The 20,224-nt window shown below is 43.3% G+C and overlaps 2 protein-coding genes across 3 annotated transcripts in view; one reads left to right on the top strand and one right to left on the bottom strand.

The window, feature by feature from the left end:
• Nucleotides 1-10,448, top strand: part of LOC134881314 (nesprin-2-like) — a 44,162-nt gene extending 33,714 nt beyond the window's left edge. The window contains exons 36-51 of one of the 2 annotated variants that reach the window (XM_063908548.1): nt 518-705; nt 864-1,014; nt 1,816-1,998; nt 3,077-3,214; nt 3,299-3,493; nt 4,196-4,493; nt 5,366-5,434; nt 5,851-5,987; nt 6,221-6,350; nt 6,499-6,710; nt 6,801-7,001; nt 7,116-7,244; nt 7,682-7,873; nt 8,015-8,071; nt 8,430-8,482; nt 8,756-10,448. In XM_063908548.1, the coding sequence (XP_063764618.1) occupies nt 518-705; nt 864-1,014; nt 1,816-1,998; nt 3,077-3,214; nt 3,299-3,493; nt 4,196-4,493; nt 5,366-5,434; nt 5,851-5,987; nt 6,221-6,350; nt 6,499-6,710; nt 6,801-7,001; nt 7,116-7,244; nt 7,682-7,873; nt 8,015-8,071; nt 8,430-8,482; nt 8,756-8,966 (2,544 nt within the window). In that variant the 3' untranslated portion in view covers nt 8,967-10,448. The remainder of the gene's footprint in view (nt 1-517; nt 706-863; nt 1,015-1,815; nt 1,999-3,076; nt 3,215-3,298; nt 3,494-4,195; nt 4,494-5,365; nt 5,435-5,850; nt 5,988-6,220; nt 6,351-6,498; nt 6,711-6,800; nt 7,002-7,115; nt 7,245-7,681; nt 7,874-8,014; nt 8,072-8,429; nt 8,483-8,755) is intronic. The other variant, XM_063908549.1, reaches the window with a different exon arrangement.
• Nucleotides 10,358-20,224, bottom strand: part of LOC134881318 (estrogen receptor beta-like) — a 29,061-nt gene continuing 19,194 nt past the window's right edge. The window contains 5 exon segments of the mRNA XM_063908554.1: nt 10,358-13,039; nt 14,316-14,437; nt 14,439-14,598; nt 15,412-15,595; nt 18,763-18,896. Of these exon segments, the coding sequence (XP_063764624.1) occupies nt 12,934-13,039; nt 14,316-14,437; nt 14,439-14,598; nt 15,412-15,595; nt 18,763-18,896 (706 nt within the window). The 3' untranslated portion in view covers nt 10,358-12,933.

Genomic DNA, 20,224 nt, shown 5'->3' with positions numbered 1-20,224 from the left:
ATTTAGCACTATAAAAATAAACTGTCTGAGGCACACGACCAACAAACTTCAGTAATAATACAAGTCCTTTTAGTAATCATACTTTTCTCTTGTTTCCCCTTTAAATAAATCCAAAATATATAGATTCCAATTCTTCAGACAGTAGAATTTGGACTCATATGTTGCCTTTAAGTGTTGGTGCAAGTATCCACTGTCTGGGACCAGGTTGTGTTTATTTATTTAGGAAGAGAAAAACCATTCAGACAAAATAAGTTGTGTTTTATTAGGTCTGGTTTTGACGGCTGCTTATAGGAATGCTTGGATGATTTTTCTTTAAATTGACTTTCAGACGCTCTTCTTGCACCCAGGAAAGAAAAGCGTGTCTAAAGTATGGGTGGTTTATTTGGACAGCTGCAATCTTGTTTTGTTTTTTACCTCAAATTCATCATGACTGTAGTTAAACATGTTCATCGCTGAGGTGCATGCGAGTCCATGTGCATTCCATGTTGGTTAACTCACTGTGCTGTTGGGCCTGCAGGACCTGCAGCGGGACATCGAGCAGCACACGGAGAGCGTGGCGTCAGTGCTGACGCTGTGTGACGTCCTGCTGCACGACGCCGACGCCTGCGGCAGCGACTCTGAGAACGACTCCATCCAGCAGACCACGCGCAGCCTGGACCGGCGCTGGAGGAACATCTGCGCCATGTCCATGGAGAGGAGGATGAGGTGAGCGGGCAGATGATAGTGCCACAAAATGAAGCTTTGCTAATTAAAGTAAAATAAGCTGTCAATAAATGGGTGTTTTATAAAAAGATGTATTTATTGGATTAAATGTCTCAGTTGACTTTCCTCCTTACATTTAATTCAAACTGAATTCTGCCCAGGATCGAGGAGACCTGGCGCCTGTGGTGTAAGTTCCTGGATGACTTCTGTCGCTTTGAGGACTGGCTGAAGAGCGCTGAGATCATCGCAGCCACTCCGGACTCTGCCAACGTGCTCTACACCAGCGCCAAAGAGGAGCTCAAGAAGTTTGAGGTTAGAGGAAGAATCCCTGCTCTTGTTTTTAAGCAATATTTCACTTTGGCAGAATACTGGAAAGTGAGGGGGGGAACAGAAAGAACATGGCAGTGTCTTTCACGCAGAGGTCTTAAAGCCAACACGAGACTTAAAAATGGATGTGTCTTTTCCTGGAAATCATCCCAAATAAACACAGAAGTAGCCTTTGATTCACCAGTATGGATTAAAACACAGATTAGTGTCTGATAATCTGGACTAGAAATATAGACTGCTTACTGAACACATTTCATCCTGTGGACGACCAGTGATCTATTTACTGACCATCAGAGAGAAGTGATGGGAGCTATGGGAGTGTAATGGTCAGGATCAGCAGTGGGATGCAGGTTCAAATCCATAAAGTCACCTGGTTAGTTATTCATCCTCCTGAGCAGCTGGCAGTAGAGGTTGTTTCAATTTATCAGACTGTATATTGATCTTATTGAAATATATAAAACAAAACAAATGTTGTTTTTTTATCCTCCCTTCCTTCCTACAAATCTAGGTTTGGCCTTTTCATATTTTTTGTTTGACCAGTGGTGTTTAGAGCTCAAAATCTGTCATTTAAGAGGTCATTTTTACAGTTATTGATCCTTCAGGACCCACATTTAAAAATATATATATAAAAGTAAAAGTATTTCCTTTTTTTATGCATTTTTAAAACAAGTGAAATACTTTCCAATACCCAGGAGAGTTTAGTCATTATCGGTGAACATAACTTAAAGTCATTCTGTACGCTAAGCAGGAACTTCACCGATCACTCCTCTCTTGTTGTCCTGTCAGGCGTTCCAGCGGCAGGTCCACGAGCGTCTGACTCAGCTGGAGCTGGTCAACAAGCAGTACCGCCGCCTGGCCCGGGAGAACCGCACCGACGCCGCCAGCAAGCTCAAGCTCTTAGTCCACGAGGGGAACCAGCGGTGGGACAGCCTGCAGAAGAGGGTTGCCTCTGTTCTGCGCAGACTCAAGGTGAGACGGGAGTTCAGGAGAGGATTCATCTTTACAATCAAGACCTTTAGAGCTCATATATGCAGCCAATAAAATCTACATAATGCCACATGATGATAATGATACCACAGTGCAGAAATACTGTAAAGTAAACCTCTTGCATTGTTTTTAGCAGGGTATTAGCATCAAAATATACCTAAAGTATCAAATCTGAAACTTTAAGAAACACTTTCATTAAAGCTTTATGTGTTTAGTAATAAAAGGAACCTGCAAAGTAACTTGAGTCATATAAATGTAGCGTAGAGGAGTGAAAAGAACAATATTTCCCTCCAAAATGCAGTGGAGTAGAAGTATAAAGTAGCATGAAATGATAAAACCTCAGACGTGTGCTCCGGTACATTACCTGAGTGAATGTACTGAGTGAGATACCGGTCAGAAAGCAGAGTGGAGCTGCAGCTGATCCGAGGGATCTCCCCGCTCTAAGCCGGCAGGATTTAGGTCAGCTGTCCGGCGGTGACGAGGCAGGACGCCACGTTGCCGGGGAACGCTTTGCATCCCGGCATGTGGAGCTGAGCCGATGGAGGATATATACGTTGCTTTCAGTTTGTGTGTAATCAAAGACATCAGCCGGTTCTATTGTCACTTTATTCCTATCATCCTTGTTTGGACTCGTACTTGAATTTCCCTACGAGCTTTAATGAGGGTCTGTCTAATAAGGTTGCATTTTAAGTATTTATTACTGTTGTTGTGACTGTCTTTAGTCCCATAATAAACATAAAGAGGAGTCAGTATATTGTCAACTGCCAAAGCTGTGCAACTGAAGCAGAGGTATAACGTTTTGTTAGTCTCCTTAGCAACCAAGCTTTTGTTCAATGCAGCTGTAAAACCTGAGATTTATTTTAACACATCGACAAGCTTTAGTCTATTGTTGTTTTAGAATTTAAAAATCCATTACCCTCAGCCCGACCCGTCACATACCCTCACTCACACATTGGATCAGTTAATGGCTCCAATTCAATGCTGTTATAAAAACAATATGCTCCTCTGATCAGACCGCTTTTAAATATAGACCCCTGTCCTCTGCTCTGTGCTCCTGCAGCACTTCACCTCTCAGAGAGAAGACTTTGAGGGGACCCGGGAGGGGATCCTGGTCTGGCTCACAGAAATGGACCTGCAGCTCACCAACGTGGAGCATTTCTCCGAGAGCGACGTGGAGGACAAGATGAGGCAGCTCAACGTAAGTCTGCTCCGGCTGACAGTTACATATAGAAAGGTGCCCTGTTTCTTTTTACCTACATAACCAAATCCCCCCCCCCTGCAGGGCTTCCAGCAGGAAATCACTCTGAACACCAACAAGATCGATGCTCTGATCGTGTTCGGGGAGAACCTGATCCAGAAGAGCGCTCCGCTGGACGCCGTGCTGATCGAGGACGAGCTGGAGGAGCTGCACTCGTACTGCCAGGAGGTGTTCGGCAGGGTGGCCCGCTTCCACCACCGCCTGGTCAACAGACGCCCGGTCAGTGCTGCACACAGGGACCCTTTGGGCTCTTCCCTACTGACCTCAACCCCACCCCACAAGCTCCTGGCACATATCATTTAACCCAGTATTGGCTTCCAATATGAGGTCAATTAATTGGTATGATCAAAATAATCAAGATATATACAACAGTCACATGGGGTCAGCCAAAAATACCATCCGACTTTTTCTATGGAGGTTTATTTATATAAAGCACATCTTTGTATAATTATACTGATACACTGAATGAGGGTTTCAGTACTCTCTGTTCAGTTCTGTTAAATGTAACATTTTTTAAATTAAAAATAGATAAAACATTTGAACAAAAATACTAAATAAATAAATAAAATTAAATAATATCAGGATGTAATTAAATTAATAAATACAAATATAAATCAAAATTCTAAACAACAATACTAAATAAATAAAAACAAACAAACTAGAAAATATATGTTTTATTTTATGGTCAGTTTTTACACATGGCTCGTCCAAAAATAAATAAAGAACAGCGTAGAATACCAAATAAAAAAAGTAAACATAGGGTTTAGTTTGGTCATGGGTCAGGCACATCTTTTAGGAAACAAAGTCGGCACTCGTATCAAATATGGAGGACAGTAAACTAAATGCATCACGGACACAAACGTCTAACCGGACTAAAGGAGTTTCTGATACTTAATTTCTTCTTCTTCAATATTGTTGAAGATCCTGGAGGAGGAGGAGGAGCGCGATCTGTCAGACCTGGACGACTCCCCCGATCTGACCGACGGGACGTCCTGGGAGGAGTCGAGGAAGGAAGAAGAGGAAGATGTTCCAGCAGGAGGTGCAGCGGGGCGACAGGTCATGTGTCACCTCCTCGCCCCCCCTCTGGAGCGGTCGGGCAGAGAGACCCCGGTCAGCGTGGACTCCATCCCGCTGGAGTGGGACCACACCGTGGACGTTGGAGGGTCTTCGTCACACGAGGACGATGAGGAGGACGCCACATACTTCAGCACCCTGTCAGGTAGTAATAATACAAATGTAATTGAAAAACGTTCAACCCAAGATTGTGTTTCATCAGTTTTCCATAATGAATGAATAAGGTAACAGCTTTTGAGGATTAAATATGGTTGAACATTTCCTCCCAGAAGATACTAGGAACAGCTTTTCTGAGAAAACCAAGCCCCAGATATAGTGCTGTGAATAAAACCTCAGAGCATTCTTGAACCGTCGCGGTGCCGTGCCCAGAAACAGCAAAATTAATTGTTTCCTGTGATTGACATTTCCAAGTTCCACTTCTTTGCAAGACGGTTTCAAAACCGTAATGGAAATAAAGGGGACCAAAGAACGCCCTGAATATAAAAAGAGGTTTGGAAAATGGCAGCAACTTTGTTTTCTGTGCTACAAATATAAACAACTTGAGTTGCAGGTCTTCAGAGGGGGCCTGTTAAGCTGTAGTGTGTTATAAAGGTTTTAGTGCATGTAAATGGTCTGCAAAGGCAAAAATCTCGGAGTTTCTCTAACACACACTCCCCCCTGCCTGTACCACCTCCGTTGGAGAATTCAGTAACATAGTGACATCACTAAGTCACACTCACGCTTCTATTGGCTAGCACTCCAACACATTGTGCGTGATAGGCTGAGGGGCGGGACATCTCTTAGTGGTTGACAAATCACAACAGAGCCGGCCAGCTAACCAATCAGAGCAGACTGGGCTCTGGTTTCAGACAGAGGGTGAAAAGAGGTGCTGCAGCACAGGCAGTATGAGAAACATAAAGAGCTTTTTGAACATTAAAGCATGGAGACATGTCCCAGGAGAGGAACTGAATACTGATATGAACCTGTAAATTAGCATATGAAATAACCCCCCCCCCCTCCCCCTCCCCTCTGTTACAGATGTGCAGGTCACAGAGAGCTCAGAGTCTTTTGTTAAAGCGACTGTCAGAGCAGTGAGCGCTGCCTCGGGTAGGCGCTCTGCCTCCTGCATGCCTCTGTCTGCTTATGAACCCACATCCCATCTCAAACCCCATCAAACTGCACCCCCCACCCCCTTCACCCCCACCCATGATCTGAGTCACAGATCCCCATTTGTGCACGTCGTTGCTGTGCTTATCATTCACTTTCAAGATATTTTATTATTTACCAAAATCAAATCGTTGTAAGGGAAGCAATGACACTTGCATGACGTGGATGTACTTTACTCTTCATTCCATTTCTGGGTTTGATGATGCTGTTTTTGCACGTATATGACAAACGCTGTCATCTTATGCATGTAAAAGAAGACTGTGTGATGACTGTGTTTCTCTTTTGGTTTTGCCCCTCCATACATTACCGTTTCTACTCTTCATTCACTTAATGTTTTTCCTCCTCTCCCTCATCAGGCAAGTCAGTGTCCGACCCCCCCAGCTGGCACCAACCCGTCTCACCTGAAAGAAAACGAGTTCCCAGAGAAATGATCCGAGGCCTGACCTCATCTCCCTCACACACCTCCAGCACTCCCTTCCACCAGCAGGGCTACGTAAGGACACACACACACACACACACACACACACACACACACACACACACACACACACACACACACACACACACACATCAAGATCCAAGCAACCCTCTATCGTCTTAGGATTTAAGTTTTGATTTGTTTTGATCTGTGTTTGAGGTTTAAGTTGTGTGTTTTACGCTGTGTGTGTGTGTGTGTGTGTGTGTGTGTGTGTGTGTGTGTGTGTGTGTGTGTGTGTGTGTGATCAGGCTAAGCTGATGTCGGAGTGCAGCGGCAGCATCAGCACCGTGAAGAGAGTGAAGCTGATCCTGAACGATGAAGAGGAGCCGGAGGATCACGGTCTGACCGTCAGCACGGCCGACAAGCAGACCAGCACAGGTGCGGAGACACAGCTCATTCAGTCACAGTAACTCCAGGAGGAAATTAATTCATATAAAGTCATCCTGCTAATGCTTTAGGACCCAGCCGCAGAGGACAGTATGGCTCAGCGTGTTTACAGCCGTGTTTCATAACCGTGTCTCTGCAGGTGTGATCGAGCGCTGGGAGCTGCTTCAGGTTCAGAAGCTCAACAACCAGACGGACATCAAGCAGGACCTTGAGCAGTGGCAGAAGCTGAACTCTGACCTCTGCGACGTCACTTCCTGGTTGGGCCGGGTGCTTCCAGAGCTGGAGAGGCTGCAGCGGATCACACCGGCCACCAGCATCCGAGACATCGAGGTCAACATCCGGAAACTAAAGGTAAAGCACCGGCATCACCGTATGATCGCAGACAGCTTTGAAATGATGAAGGATAAACACGTCATCATTGGTTCTCTGTCCTGTGACCAGGAGATGCAGAAGACCTTCAACAGCTACAAGTGTCTGATGATCTCCGCCAACCTGAGCAGCCGTCACTTCCTGTGTGGCGACAGCGCCGAGCTGCAGGAGCTGCAGGAAGCCCTCAGCTCAGCCAACAGCAGCTGGACTCAGGCCTGCAGCGGGTTGGAGAGCTGGGAGAGGAGGCTGCACGCCGCGCTCATGCAGTGCCAGGTCAGAAACACTCACACTTACATCAGAGAAAAGAGAGCTTAGTGTGGTTAAAATAATGTTCGAGTTACTGCTTAGCACCTCCTACCTTCTGACCTCTGTGCTCCTCTCCTGCAGGAGTTCCATGAGACGCTGCACTCCCTGCTGCTGTGGCTCGCTCAGGCGGAGAACAAACTGAACGCTGTGAATGTCAGCGACCAATCGACACCCCGTTCCGTCCTGCAGGAGCACCAGGACACACTGACGGTGAGCAGGAGAACGGTCCTTTCGTCATCCCTTTCCAAACACCTGTCAGGATATTTGAGTTGAGGGGAAATTTGAAGGAGTTCATGGGTTAATAAGAAGTCTTTATTTTTGGACTTTTAAAGTTAAACGTGTTGCCTGGTTTATATTGTCTTCACATTCATGCAGTCTCTCTTTTTACAAACAAATCCTTTATGCAAACTATTGTCGCACTACAAGAGAATGAGACAAAAGAAAGAAAGTAAATGTACTGACTTTAAAAAGGGGTCTTATGCTGTCTCTCCACCCTGATATTTAACTGATACTAGAGACACTCATCACAGCTCCATCACTGGCTTATACACTTAGTTCAGCACAGTGAGCGTCAGTAGGTAACACATTTGCCTGCTCCAGTTCTTAAACAGTCCTTCCTCATTGTGAATTCTGACCCCCCGCTGCAGGCTCTGCAGGAGGACTTGTGCGGCCGCCAGAGGCAGGTCTCCTCCCTGCAGAACATCTCCTCTCAGCTGCTGCTGGAGGACTCCAGAGAGGACAGCGTGGAGGCCAAAGAGAAGGTCCACGTCATCGGGAACAAGCTGCAGCTGCTGCTGCGACAGGTGGCCTCTCGCCTGCACACGCTGCAGGGCCGACTGGTGAGTCCCTTTTAATGTTGTCACTGCACCACATCTGTTTTACATATCTGTCCTCATCAGAGATGCTATCAGAGGGAAAGTAAGATCACTCTCCTCTGGTGAAAGTCCTCTTCTCTGACGGTGTGTTCCCTGTCTCTTCAGGAAACCTGCTCCCCCAGCACAGAGATGGACAGCATTGGTTTGGGAGCGCTGCAGAAGGTACGCTGACCCTTTTATCTCAGGTCACAATCTCCCCAGACTGAGAGCAGTGACGCACAGTAACACCTGCATTAGGTCTTTGTTTTCAGATATGAATGTATAATGAAAACAAAGACTGCTTTTGCCGTTAAAGTTTAATACTACCCTGTAAAAATAGTCAATCACAAGAGGAGAAGGAAGTTAAGTCATGAAAACGTTACTCAAGGAAATGACCTAAATACTTTTCCTCCACTGTAGACTCTCATAGTAGTTGTATAGTTTGTATGTAGTATAGTTGTTTAGCAGCTTTATGAAGCCACACTGCCTGATGTAGCTGTTGTTTTAAGTGACTCACTCTTTGACCTGTCTCCTGCTTCAGGAGGAGGCTGCAGGTCTTCATGCAGCTCCAGTCGGACCACCAGCGACTAAAAGGTAACTTCGACAAACTGTACTTTAGGAAATATGTCCTTCTTAGGGTTTAATTAACCCAAAAACTCTGCAGATGTGTGTCTTTGTTGAAACAGTTTGTTGTTACTTTGTGAGAAAGTAGTTCTGATTATGTTTAAATTTGGGGGAATCTGTATTAGCACATACTATAACAGGTGTGTATCTTTCTCTAAATTGGGTGAGCTGATCCAACAAAAACTTGTTGCAAAGTCATAAATCTATTCCCCTCAATAATCCCTAACCTCTGTGCCACTCCAGGGAGGAGCGAAAGGATTCCCCCCCACAGCGGCCCTTCTTCCACCGGGTCCTGCGAGCCGCCTTCCCGCTCCACCTGCTCTTCCTGCTGCTGCTGGTCCTGGCCTGCCTAGTCCCCGTGTCCGAGGACAACTACAGCTGCACCCTGTCCAACAACTTCGCCCGCTCCTTCTACCCCATGCTGCGCTACACCAACGGCCCCCCGCCCACATGATCCCTGCCACAATGCCCAGTATCGTCTCCTAAAGAGGACTGAAGGACTAAATATGTGACGGTGGAAATCAAAGATGGAGCCGAATGGACATTTAAAGATATTCTACCTAAAAAAAAAAAAGCACCGCCCCTTTTTTAAAATCTGATTGATGTATTTAAGAATATATTTATTGTTCGTGTTTAAAAAGAAGCCATATTACTGGTTAGTTTCCCTCCTTCTGTCACTTTTATACGTGTCTAACGTCCCCATCAAACACTCAAAGATAAAGAAAGAAGTATTTTAATATCTACGCTATATTTTCATTTGTTTTGTATCGTGTGGGATCTAAATTGAAGGTCAGAGGTCAGTGATTACCAAAGCGTACAGAAAGGGAAAACACTTAAGCCATTTTCTACCACTGCAGCTATTTTTACAGCCACTTGTTGATAGCACATTTTGTACAGAAGAGAAGAAGAGGTATTTAAAAAGATCTGTAAGATATTTTTCTAAATAACGCTGGCAGCGATTCATGCCTTTCTGTAGCCCACAGATCCTCCACAGCCAGCAGATCATGAATATGTAAATAAGGGCAAACTACTGAGAAAGAAACCTGCTAAATCTTTGTTTCTGCATTTGAGTTTGAGTGTGTTACTGTTATATATTTCAATGATTGAGCATGGGACTGTAGTCTGAGCGCTGCTGTGATAAAATGACAGATATTTTCTTATGTTCACAACTTCACGGCCAGTCATTTCAGCAGAAAAGTTGTCAAATTCAAAGCTGAATTACATCATTTTTTACCACAAGAGGGGCAGAAAGAGCCCAAAATAACCCCTAATATATTAACGGATAATACGGTGCTTGGAACAATTATTAAAAAGCTGTTCAGTCTAGCAGATTTACTTCAGCAAACCTGCTAGCTAACAGATGCTCATTTCTACGATCATGTCCACATTAAATTGCAGTAATTCCACTCGACTAGTTATCACTTAATAAAGTTTCAAAGGATATTTCTTTAGATTTTGTTCTTATTGATGCAACAATATTAGCTCTAGCTGCGAGTCCTGTGCCCCGTCAGCAGCAACAACACACAGCTACCCCTTTTTATGTTAAAAAATCCAATCTAAACCCTAATCAATAATAACTGATCTTCGTTCCTAATTTACCCAACGCTGTCCGACTTGTAAAGGAGGAGCGAAGTCCAGCAGGAGTCAAAAATCCAACAGGTTCAGCAGAGATTGTTTCATAAAAAGTACGACTCCACGCTTCTTCATGCAGCTGGAGCCGTGTAAAATCAAACACCGTCACATGTACGGGGTTATTATCATTGATCCTAAATGTTTGGAAGTGTTTGCTCCCAATTTGTATATAATCTGACGCTTAGCAGAGCAGAAACACAAACAACAACAAGGCGTGTGTAAAGTTTGATTTATTTTGTGAACTCTTATTTATGGGATGTATAGACGGGCAGTTTTGATTGACAATAAACTGTGTTTGCCATGATTGTTTGTTTACTGTACTGGAGGTTTGCAACAGGCAGGCAAAAGATCTCAGATAAGCGTGTGTGTGTGTGTGTTGTGAACAAATGGAAACATTTTCAGCACAGAGTGTGTGTCGTGTGCATGCATGTACGGGCTACAGACATCGGGAAAGAATACACATTGAACGTGGATCTGTATAAAAGCAGTGGTGGGAATATTTGGCACGAAGGCTGGATTTACTTCGGCAGAGAAGTGGCACTGTTCATCACTCGATGTCCAAGTGATGCATTTTGGGTAATTTGTGGTTTCTTCAGTTTGCCAGATTGAAACAAATCTACTTCAAGGACTTAGTCAACACTTCCATGTTTCTAGTAAAGCCAAAAACTATTAAACTAAGCAGTCCTGGAGCGATGCTCATAAGAGTAATCATGTGGTATCCAGTCTGAATGAACGCTCAGCTACTTGGTTTAATAAAACCACCAAGGTCTTTCGTTTAGGCAGAAGTTCTTTATCACAGTTGAAGCTGCAGCAGAATTTACTGGAAGTACGCCACGGTGTAAAAGCCGGATTGCTTTGAGTTGAATATATCTGGAAAAGTCTGCTTGCTCTAAGTAGTACCCGTTCTCTCTCCTGTTGAATTGAGTAAAAGTGACCGGTGGTTACGTGAACTATTTTAAGGAAAACTTCATATTATTTTAAAGGCCTTACAGTACAGAACATTTGAAACACTACACTTACACATGAAAGAACGTGAACCGAAGGATTTGGAGCAGAATATTTGCTGCAAACTTTGCATCAGAGATCAGTTTCAGTTCAACTTCATCTAAACTGCTTTTTTTCTGAACAATCCTGTGTTTTCTGCACCTTGATGCTTGGCTTTTGTTGTATTATCACTTTAGTTGTTTGCTTCTTTTTTTTTTAGGGAGGCTCTGCGAATATATAGCAGCTTATGTTCAAGAGTAATCCAAGCTTTTAAATCTGACAGGTTTTGATCTCTTAGTTTAAAGGTTTCATGAACTTTAGGGCAAAACATAATAGGTAAATACATTTTACTTGTAGGATTCCTGCTTCTTTAAAAGGTCCCCTGTTCTGCAAAACGCACTTTTGGCTGTCTTTTATACATAAATATGTGTCCCCGGTGTGTAAGGAGACTCACAGAGTGTCTGAAAATACATCCCTCTCTCTTTTCCTCCTTATCCACAGCTCTAAAAACGGGGGTACAAATGAGCTGATCCAGATTTACTGCCGATATGACGTCATATCAGAAATGTGGGCTGGGTTTACATTGAACTCCTGGCAACGTCCCGCCTACGTGACACGTCCCGACCTATCCTCCACAATGTACAGTCGCGAGCTGAACCCCCTCCGCAGCAGCTCTGTGTCTCTGTGCAGGATGTCTTCAGGAGGGACTTAGAGTTGTTGTTTATATAATACATATAATGTCTCTGTTCTAGTGGTAAACACTGAGACGTGATTCAGAAATAATGCTTGATGTGGTTTGGAACATCATATGGCGTTTAATCACGACAGCGTTTAGCTGAGTTTCTCCGTTAGAAACTTCTCTCTTCAGACAGAGAGGTCATGATGCTCCAAAGGGGCGTGGCCAGCTTCAGCTCCAAAGGGGCGTGACCAGCTTCAGCTCATTTGCATAAAAGGGAAAGTCACAGTCAGCACTTTAGAAAACGGGGCAGAAACAGAGGGATAGCAGACATACTAAAATCAATGATCTCTTTGGTATTTTGAGCAAAACACGCCAGAGACATGTTTTTATATATATATCTGAGACCTATTATATATGCCATAAAAGAGCCTAATAGGAGACCTTTAACTTTGTGTCTTCATAGTCGAACGCACTTATTGTAAGTTGCTTTGGACGGTGTTTCTGTTACGAACAGTGCCACTAACTGTAATTGAATTGTAACTCCAGCCTTTGATGAACAAAGAAGAAAGCTTTTTTTAACAGTCGTTTCGTTAAAAGGCCACAAACCGCTGCTTCTTTACTCATCTGAAACTCGTCGTGTGTACAAAGAGAGTAGAAAACAGGCACCGATTAAAACACCAAAGAACAAGTAGTAGAAGTGAAGGAGGAAAACACCACAGTGTGATAGAAGACACGGCCAGCTACACAACTAACAACCCTTACGGAGATGATGAATATTGACCACATGCATTTGGCTGCAGATTTCGGACGGCTTGTTCTGGATGAAAGGTGGAAAAAGAGATACAAATACTGCATATCAAAAGAGAGAGCTCAAACTGACTGGCCAGCGATGTTCCCGTGAACACCGGCTGTAGTGCACAATCACAAGAAATATTTACGCACACAAAATATACATTCGATCAAAAAGCGTTTTCTTTTCCCAAAAAGACTAACAACATCTCAAAAAAACGTTACCTCACAACGGCACTTTCTGTTTGTTTTTAATCTTTTTCTCGATCTTTAATGGGAAGCCATTAAAGGTTTAAGTCTCAGTTATAAGAGTCTTTCGGTCCCGGCCACCCCCTGTTTAGGCAGTTTCCATGACGACCCGATCAGAGATGATGTACTCTGTGGGTTCGACTGACGGACCGGCGTCTCCGGCTTCCAGCGACCACTGCTCCGGGTCGATGTAGCTGTGAAGAGCGCAGTTAAAGTTAATTACAGGGAGTGAAAAATAGGTGCACTTACTGGGAAAAGAAGTGAAGTACAGTGTGGAAGAATATGAAAAAATACACAATATGACATGTCGTAACAAGTATGGTGAGAAATGTTCAAAAAGCTGTAGTATAGTATGTACAAAATGTGGGCCCCGGCAGTGGTGCAACTGGCTGGGGCACCTTCACCGTACGCCGGCGACCCGGGTTCGATTCCCGACCCGTGGTCCTTACCGGATCCCACTCCCTCTCCCACTTTCCTGTCACTCTCCTATCCGATTAAAGTCAAAAAGCCCCAAAAATAACTTTAAAAAAAAGTAAAATGTGCCAAAATGATCATGGAAAAAAGGCATTAAAAGTCAAAGATTGTCGAAATGAAACTAATAAAAAGTTAAAGTATGGTATGTCAAAATTAGCATGAAAAAAGGCTTTAAATGGGACGCATAAGAAGTCATACTCCAGTACAGGGGAGTCCAAAATGTTTCCACTGAGAGCCACATACAGTGAAACCTACAGAGGGCTGGGCCCCTCACTAGTTATATGTTAGCAAAATCAATCAAATGTAGGTCAATTATTCCATATCCTTTAATATGCTTTACCGCTTACATCACAGCTCTCCTTAGGGGTTCCTTTTTCTTGTTAGCAGCTCATTCCTTAAAACAGAAGCCTCAGATTGCTTAAAATAAAGGGACATATGAAGGGTCTATTTAAAGCTTGTTGTGCAAATAAGTTATTGCACTTTGGCAGGAAATGTTTTCACAGTGGGCTCATTAACGCATACTATTGGATGTTTTACTGTATGTTTACATATGTATGTTAATGGAGGAAAATACAAGACAAGCACTAGTTTCAGGTGCGGGCCATATTCCAGTTTACCTTTTTAATTTGCTGTTGGCAGATTCAAAGTATGCTGACAATTTTGAGAAAAAGCCTAAAAAATTCATAGTACAATATGTCAAAAATTAGAAAGAAAGTCAAAGTATATATTGTTGAAATTATAATGAAAAAAGGCATCAAATAGTACGCATAAAAAGTCATTGTATGATCATTTGAATATATCACGAAACCAGTCATGGTACTACATGTCTAATAAGCAGGAAATCTCTATCTGAGGCAGAAAAACAATTGCAATTTCTTCATAAAAATGACTTTTAGAGATGAACTATTTATCAAAACTAATTGCTGTTTATTTTCCTGCTGATACAATGAGTTGAGAATTCATTGCAGCTCCCCGGTGTCCCCCACAGTAACTTACTCATTGCTGTCCATCCGAGCGAGGTTCTGAAAGGACGGTGAGGGCGGGAGCTGCAGATTCTGCAGGCTTCTGTCTGGGACCGGAGCGTCGACGCTGAAGCCCTGCAGGTGGGACGGGGCGGGGCGGGTACTGCTGCTGGTCGGAGAAGTTGTCGGAGCTCGGCGAGGACGAGGACTGACTGCTGCCGCTGGACGTGTTGGCGTCCAACATCTCCAGCAGGAGGTCGTACACCAGCACCACGTTCTTCCTCTTCATGCTGGAGAGATGGTCCATGCCTTTGTTACTGCGGAGGAAGATAGAAAACAAAGTGAGTTCAAATGATGCAAGGTTTGGATGTTGATAATTGCTCTGTTGCATCCTTTAGAATACTACACTCCTACACGTTGCTGTTTCTCTGTTTGAAGCTCTTACTACAGCGTTTAATATAAATTACTTCCTTAAAAAGTCAAATATATGCATCAATATCAGTCAGTATTGTTGAATATTGTCTTCATTATCCTTTTTTAATGCGCTTTCTCCTTCTTTGTTCTACATAACCCTACATTTGGAGGCTAAGCCAACATTTCATACACACGCTGACACCAATTTAACTCAACTTTAAAGTGTAAATTGTCAACCAAATTGGTTTCCTTATAAATAAAGATGTAGGAATGTGGCTTTTGATTAAAGTAAAGGAGGAATTAAAAGCCATAGAAATCCCCAACATTGGAAATATAGTGAATAGATTGTATGTGAACTTTCATTAAGTCCAAAACCAGCTTGAATCTTCTGAAAACATTCTGGAAAAAAGCTTTATTTCAGATAAATATTGTTGGTAATGTTACCTCCTTCTTTTCATTGTTGTTTAAACGTCAGCTTCTTCAAAGTAAAGAACATTGAGCTTCTTGTGTAAAAAGTGCTGCATGAGTAAAGTATTCTCTCCAAGAGTCTGAGGGAGTAATGTGTGTGTGCGCATTCCTGCTGAGATGAATGTAGGAACACGTCCGTGAGAGTGTACCGATAGAGACAGATGACAGCTAGAGTTTAATCCTCTCTGAAAACACGTGTGCTTTTTCGATTCTGCGGTTTATCCGTTTCCTGCCTCGTCTGGCTGTACCTGACGTGGCGGATGTGGGAGAGCAGCATGGTGAGGTGTCCCAGGCGCAGAGTCTGCTGCTGCGAGGAAAGGCCCAGTTTGGAGATGGCCCAGACCAGAGCATCGATCACCGAGTCGAGCAGACGCAGCAGCTTGGTCCTGCTCTCCAGCTCCTCGGCCGTCTGAGGGGAGCTGGTGCACAGATCTGCAACACACAGCACAGACACGTCTCAGGGGGGGGGGCACATAGATAACTTTACTTCAGACGGAGACTCACAATCTGCCAGAGCGACGTGCCAGTATTATAAATCATCGCATATCTGTGGACGCCCGTCAAGAACAAAGTAACACTATACTGAATCTATTTCTACAGAATTAGAAGACTTAGAAGACTGGCCAGGGTTCAGAGGTTACAGGGTTTCCTATCTGTCAATATAAATGCCTTGGACACATTTTTGACCCGATACCAGACAAATTCTAAAAGATTAGACAGTAATATAATATTGTTTTTGGCCTGAGGGTGCAATAATAAGCCGTATTTGTAAAAGCACTTTTCATACAAGAACTGCAGTTCAAAGACCTTCACGGTAGACGGATGATGAAAAATTGATACCACATAGAATTAGCTTACCAGTAAAAGACATAAAAATAACATATAATAGACCAATTAAAAGACCCAGGAGAGACTCCAGATCTTCAGGGTTTGCCATTTAGAAACCATACAAACCAAGTTGAATAGGTGTCATTACACTTTGAGATGCCTTCGACCAAAGGGAATTATTGGAATGATAATAGATGAAGACTTATAGATGGTAAAATAAGTTTAAATAATATTAATAATAATCTAAAAAGCACTTACAAAGAAGAGGTTGTGACCAGACAGCCCAACTTTAACTGCATGGATGGATATTACATGGACATTTACAAAATGGAGAGGATGACATCATCTGTCAATCACAAACTGGAACTATTTGTGTCACGATGGAGAAAGCGGACTGATTTCGTAAGACCACGTACAGATCACTCCCTAATGTTCCTATTGTTCGTACTGTCTGATTATCTTTGTGCATTTCGGACAGACAAACTTTAAGATGAACAATCACTGTCTAGAAAAAAATGACATATATATATTACAGGTTTAAAAATATCAAATGAATAAATTACAATGTGCTCAACTCCTCCTGAGGACCATCCTCTGGCCAGAGCATGTGCTCAGAGCTTTAAGGTTTGACATAAACACCATAAAACTAAAATCCAGTGCTTTTTAAATGCCTCGCACCAAAGGGAAATCTATGCCTCACAGTAGAGTCGTTTCTCACCCGTTACACAACGCTGGCATCAACACCAGTTTTTCTCACTTGCAGCACAGCTGGAAAACAGCGAGAGAATCGTTTTTGAAATCTAATTTCATTTAGAACTTTTGATTCGACAAAGACATGTTCCTCTTTATCTTTACTAATGCTGCGCTGTTTTCATTCATTTCCAAAAAACGTCCATTCTTCTCGACAGGACAACGGGTTCACTGGGTGTTCGACTGCCAGCACCCTGTACTGATTACACCCTGGGTTAACCAAAGTAGATCCAGTATTTTTAATACACAGGGTCACTAACCAGAGAAAGCATAAACCTAAATGGTGCGTGCTGACATTTGCTGTCTGAGAAAGCACCTTGAAAGCTCTGGATGTTCCAGTCCGATCCAAGTTGTGACACTTACACACCCGACAGATCCTTAAATGTAACAGTTACCGACACATGTAGCTGATCAAAGAGCCCTGATGATATTGTGATGTATGTTCCAGAGGAGAAGCTGTAGATCAGCCTGTCCACCCACGAGGACAGCTCAGCCGCAGCTCTCCATCTGTCTAAATACATAAATCCTTGAATTCCTCCCTGTCCTCTCTGATACTTCAGACATAATTTCACTTCTTTCACAACTTGTTCCCCTTTTTTTTGCACACCAGCTGCAGAGGAGCCGAGTCAACAGAGAGCTGGGGGAGGAGCCTGTGTGCAATCTCTGTGAGGACATGCGGAGAGGTCAGTCACCTCCACGAAACCTGTGCAGTGGCTGGGAGAGGGGTTGGGAGGGGGTTATGGGATGAGGACGGTACACTGTGACCGCTGGGAACACATCAAAGGTTAAAAAACACAAACCGCTGTGCAATAAAGTACATCTTCACAGGTCACTACATCCTAAATCTTCTTCAAACAAGCGGCACGATCGGCCAATCGGTGAGAGGATCACCTGCACAACGAAACCGCATCCAAAGAGCGACACACACTGCTGCTGTTTATTGAGAGGTTTAAAACAAAACCTCAAGTCAATGAAAAATTAGAAAACGTGTGACGCACCCAGACAGGGAACATCTCAGCTGGATTACCTATTATATAAAGGTAAATATTAGATGTTTTAGGATCACATTTGTATGAAAATAAACACGGTAAAAGGCATTCCTATCAATCTTTACGTACATGTGTTCATGTATTGTTCTTATTTATGGGTTTATGAAAGCTTAGTAACGATATGCATCATTTCTACATCTCATTGTACCTTAAAGAGGACATTTTACGCTCATGTCCAGGTTCATATTTGTGTTTTAGTTGTAGTTCTTTATCAAAATACCTGAATTTAATCACGTTTTTCCTCCCTTGTTTTGCATCAGCAGAAAGCCCTGGTGGACCTAGAGAGGGAGGGAGGTGATGCAACCTCTCAGAGTTGATAAATTCAGATGCACAATATGTGGCTCCTCTGAGAGCTTTGAGAGAATTTTGGAAACCTTTATTTGGATCACACTAGTGCACTGCTTTAACCCCACACAGATGAATGCAACTCCAAATGGATAATGTTACGTTTATTCTTTATATGCAATACAAATGGCGTGAATATTTGCACTGAAGACACATTTTCGTCCTTGTTTTTTGTAGATTTGCACCAAATTTAAAAGCAAAATAAGGGGAGAAACATTTTCTAAATGTCCTGCACCCGAGCCAATACATTCCACAGACAGTAAGGCCAAAAGCATAAAAGTTTTGGAGACATTGCAATGATTTTATGTTCATTTTGACACTTATTCAGACGGTTAAACGCTTTGGCTGTTGGATGGGGAAATCATTTCATTTCTCAGCCTTGTTTTTGCTCCGGTCAGTCTGTTTTAACGTGTTGGTCTGACGCGTGACAGGAGTCATTGAACCACTAAGTGACAGATTATCATGTCAGTAACCAAAACCACGAAGAGGGAAAAACCTTTCACAGAGAGGCAAGACGCAAAGGCACCCTTTGATGCACCAACTCGGGCAGGACTTGTTGCTCGTTGAAAACCAACTCATCCGTCTCAAAAAACATAAAATGAAATTGTCTGCGTCAGCAAGACTCACTGGAGTTGAGGAGGATCATGGCCTTCAGACACACGTACTCCTCCCTCTGAAGCTTCAGTTCACGAAAGCGAGAGGTGGCTGCCAGCAGCATGTCGAAGATCTCCATGATGCCCTCCACACACTGTCCCTCCTCCCTGCACACACACACACACACACACACACACACACAGGGAAAGTCTTATATCCTTCCACAGCCAGATACAATTATAACGCCAGGTGTTAACGGGCTCAGAACTTAACAATAAAAGGAAGGAAATCAAACCTTAACTTGTATCTGTATTCATGCAGAAGTACCCAAAATGTGTGCAGATTATACTCAATTTTTCGACACCTTGCAAAAAGTATATTTTAAGCAGCAGGATGGGGGATGGGGGATGGGGGAGGGGGGAAATTGTGTTTTCTGATCTAGACATGTGACTGGGAATTCTTCTTCCACAGTCTGTGAGCTGGTCATGTCACCCAAGTGACTTACATACACTCAACACTGCAATTTGGGGAGAATTGTATTTCCCAGGTACTCAACGACATGCTGAATGCATTGAACCAGTGCTCCCCTGATCTGAAGATCAACGCATTAGCCCACTGAGCCACAGCCTCCCTCGAGTAAAAAGATGTGTCCCCTTTAAGGTAAATGCAAAGCCGGTTGTGTTAAAAGAGGCCCTATTGGCCCCGGCCGTGGCGCAACTGGCTGGGGCACCTACACCGTACGCCGGCAACCCGTGGTCCTTTCCGGATCCCACCCGACTCTGTCTTCCACTTTCCTGTCACTCTCCTATCCGATTAAAGGCAAAAAGCCCCAAAAAATTACTTAAAATAAATGAAAAAGAGGCCCTATTACGCTTTTGGGGTCTTCCCTTTCCTGTAGTTTGCCATACAGGCGTGTGTGCATGTAAATGCTCTGCAAAAGCTAACAAAAATAAAGAGCTTTTGCACAGTAAAGCATGGAGACATGTCACATCGTTGTTTATTATTCAGTCTTCTTTACTCCTCTATATTAGCATGTGTAACGACACCGAGATAAGTTCTCATAAGATGTTTAGATGTAATTAAATTACTGTCAAAGAGCAGATTCATGTTTATATGATAACATGTAAAAATGTCTTAAGTGGACAAATGTAAGTACACAAATAATGAGAGGCACAAAAACAAAGACTTAAAGGCTGAAAACTGACACCAAGCTTTGCTATTTGTTTGCTAGGTTGACATCCAGGTGGACTTCCTACGCTTCTCCACAACCTGAAGCTCTTACTGGAATGGATTTAAGTGGCCTCTGCATTTTCACTGTTTATAATAAATGTTTCAACAAAAAGAAGAATCCTGGTGCGATATTGTGACTAAGATCCGTTTTCAGTTTTGGGGACCTTTGCTGCGGGACCATCACTGTCTTTCTGGCAGGATAATAAAAACAGTTGAAACAATCCCCGGCCATCTCTACTACTTCCTGGTTGGCAGCGGTTATCAT

The sequence above is a fragment of the Eleginops maclovinus genome, chromosome 19, assembly GCF_036324505.1.
Source record: "Eleginops maclovinus isolate JMC-PN-2008 ecotype Puerto Natales chromosome 19, JC_Emac_rtc_rv5, whole genome shotgun sequence".
Lineage (NCBI taxonomy): Eukaryota > Metazoa > Chordata > Actinopteri > Perciformes > Eleginopidae > Eleginops > Eleginops maclovinus.
This window is presented reverse-complemented; position numbering and strand designations above follow the sequence as displayed.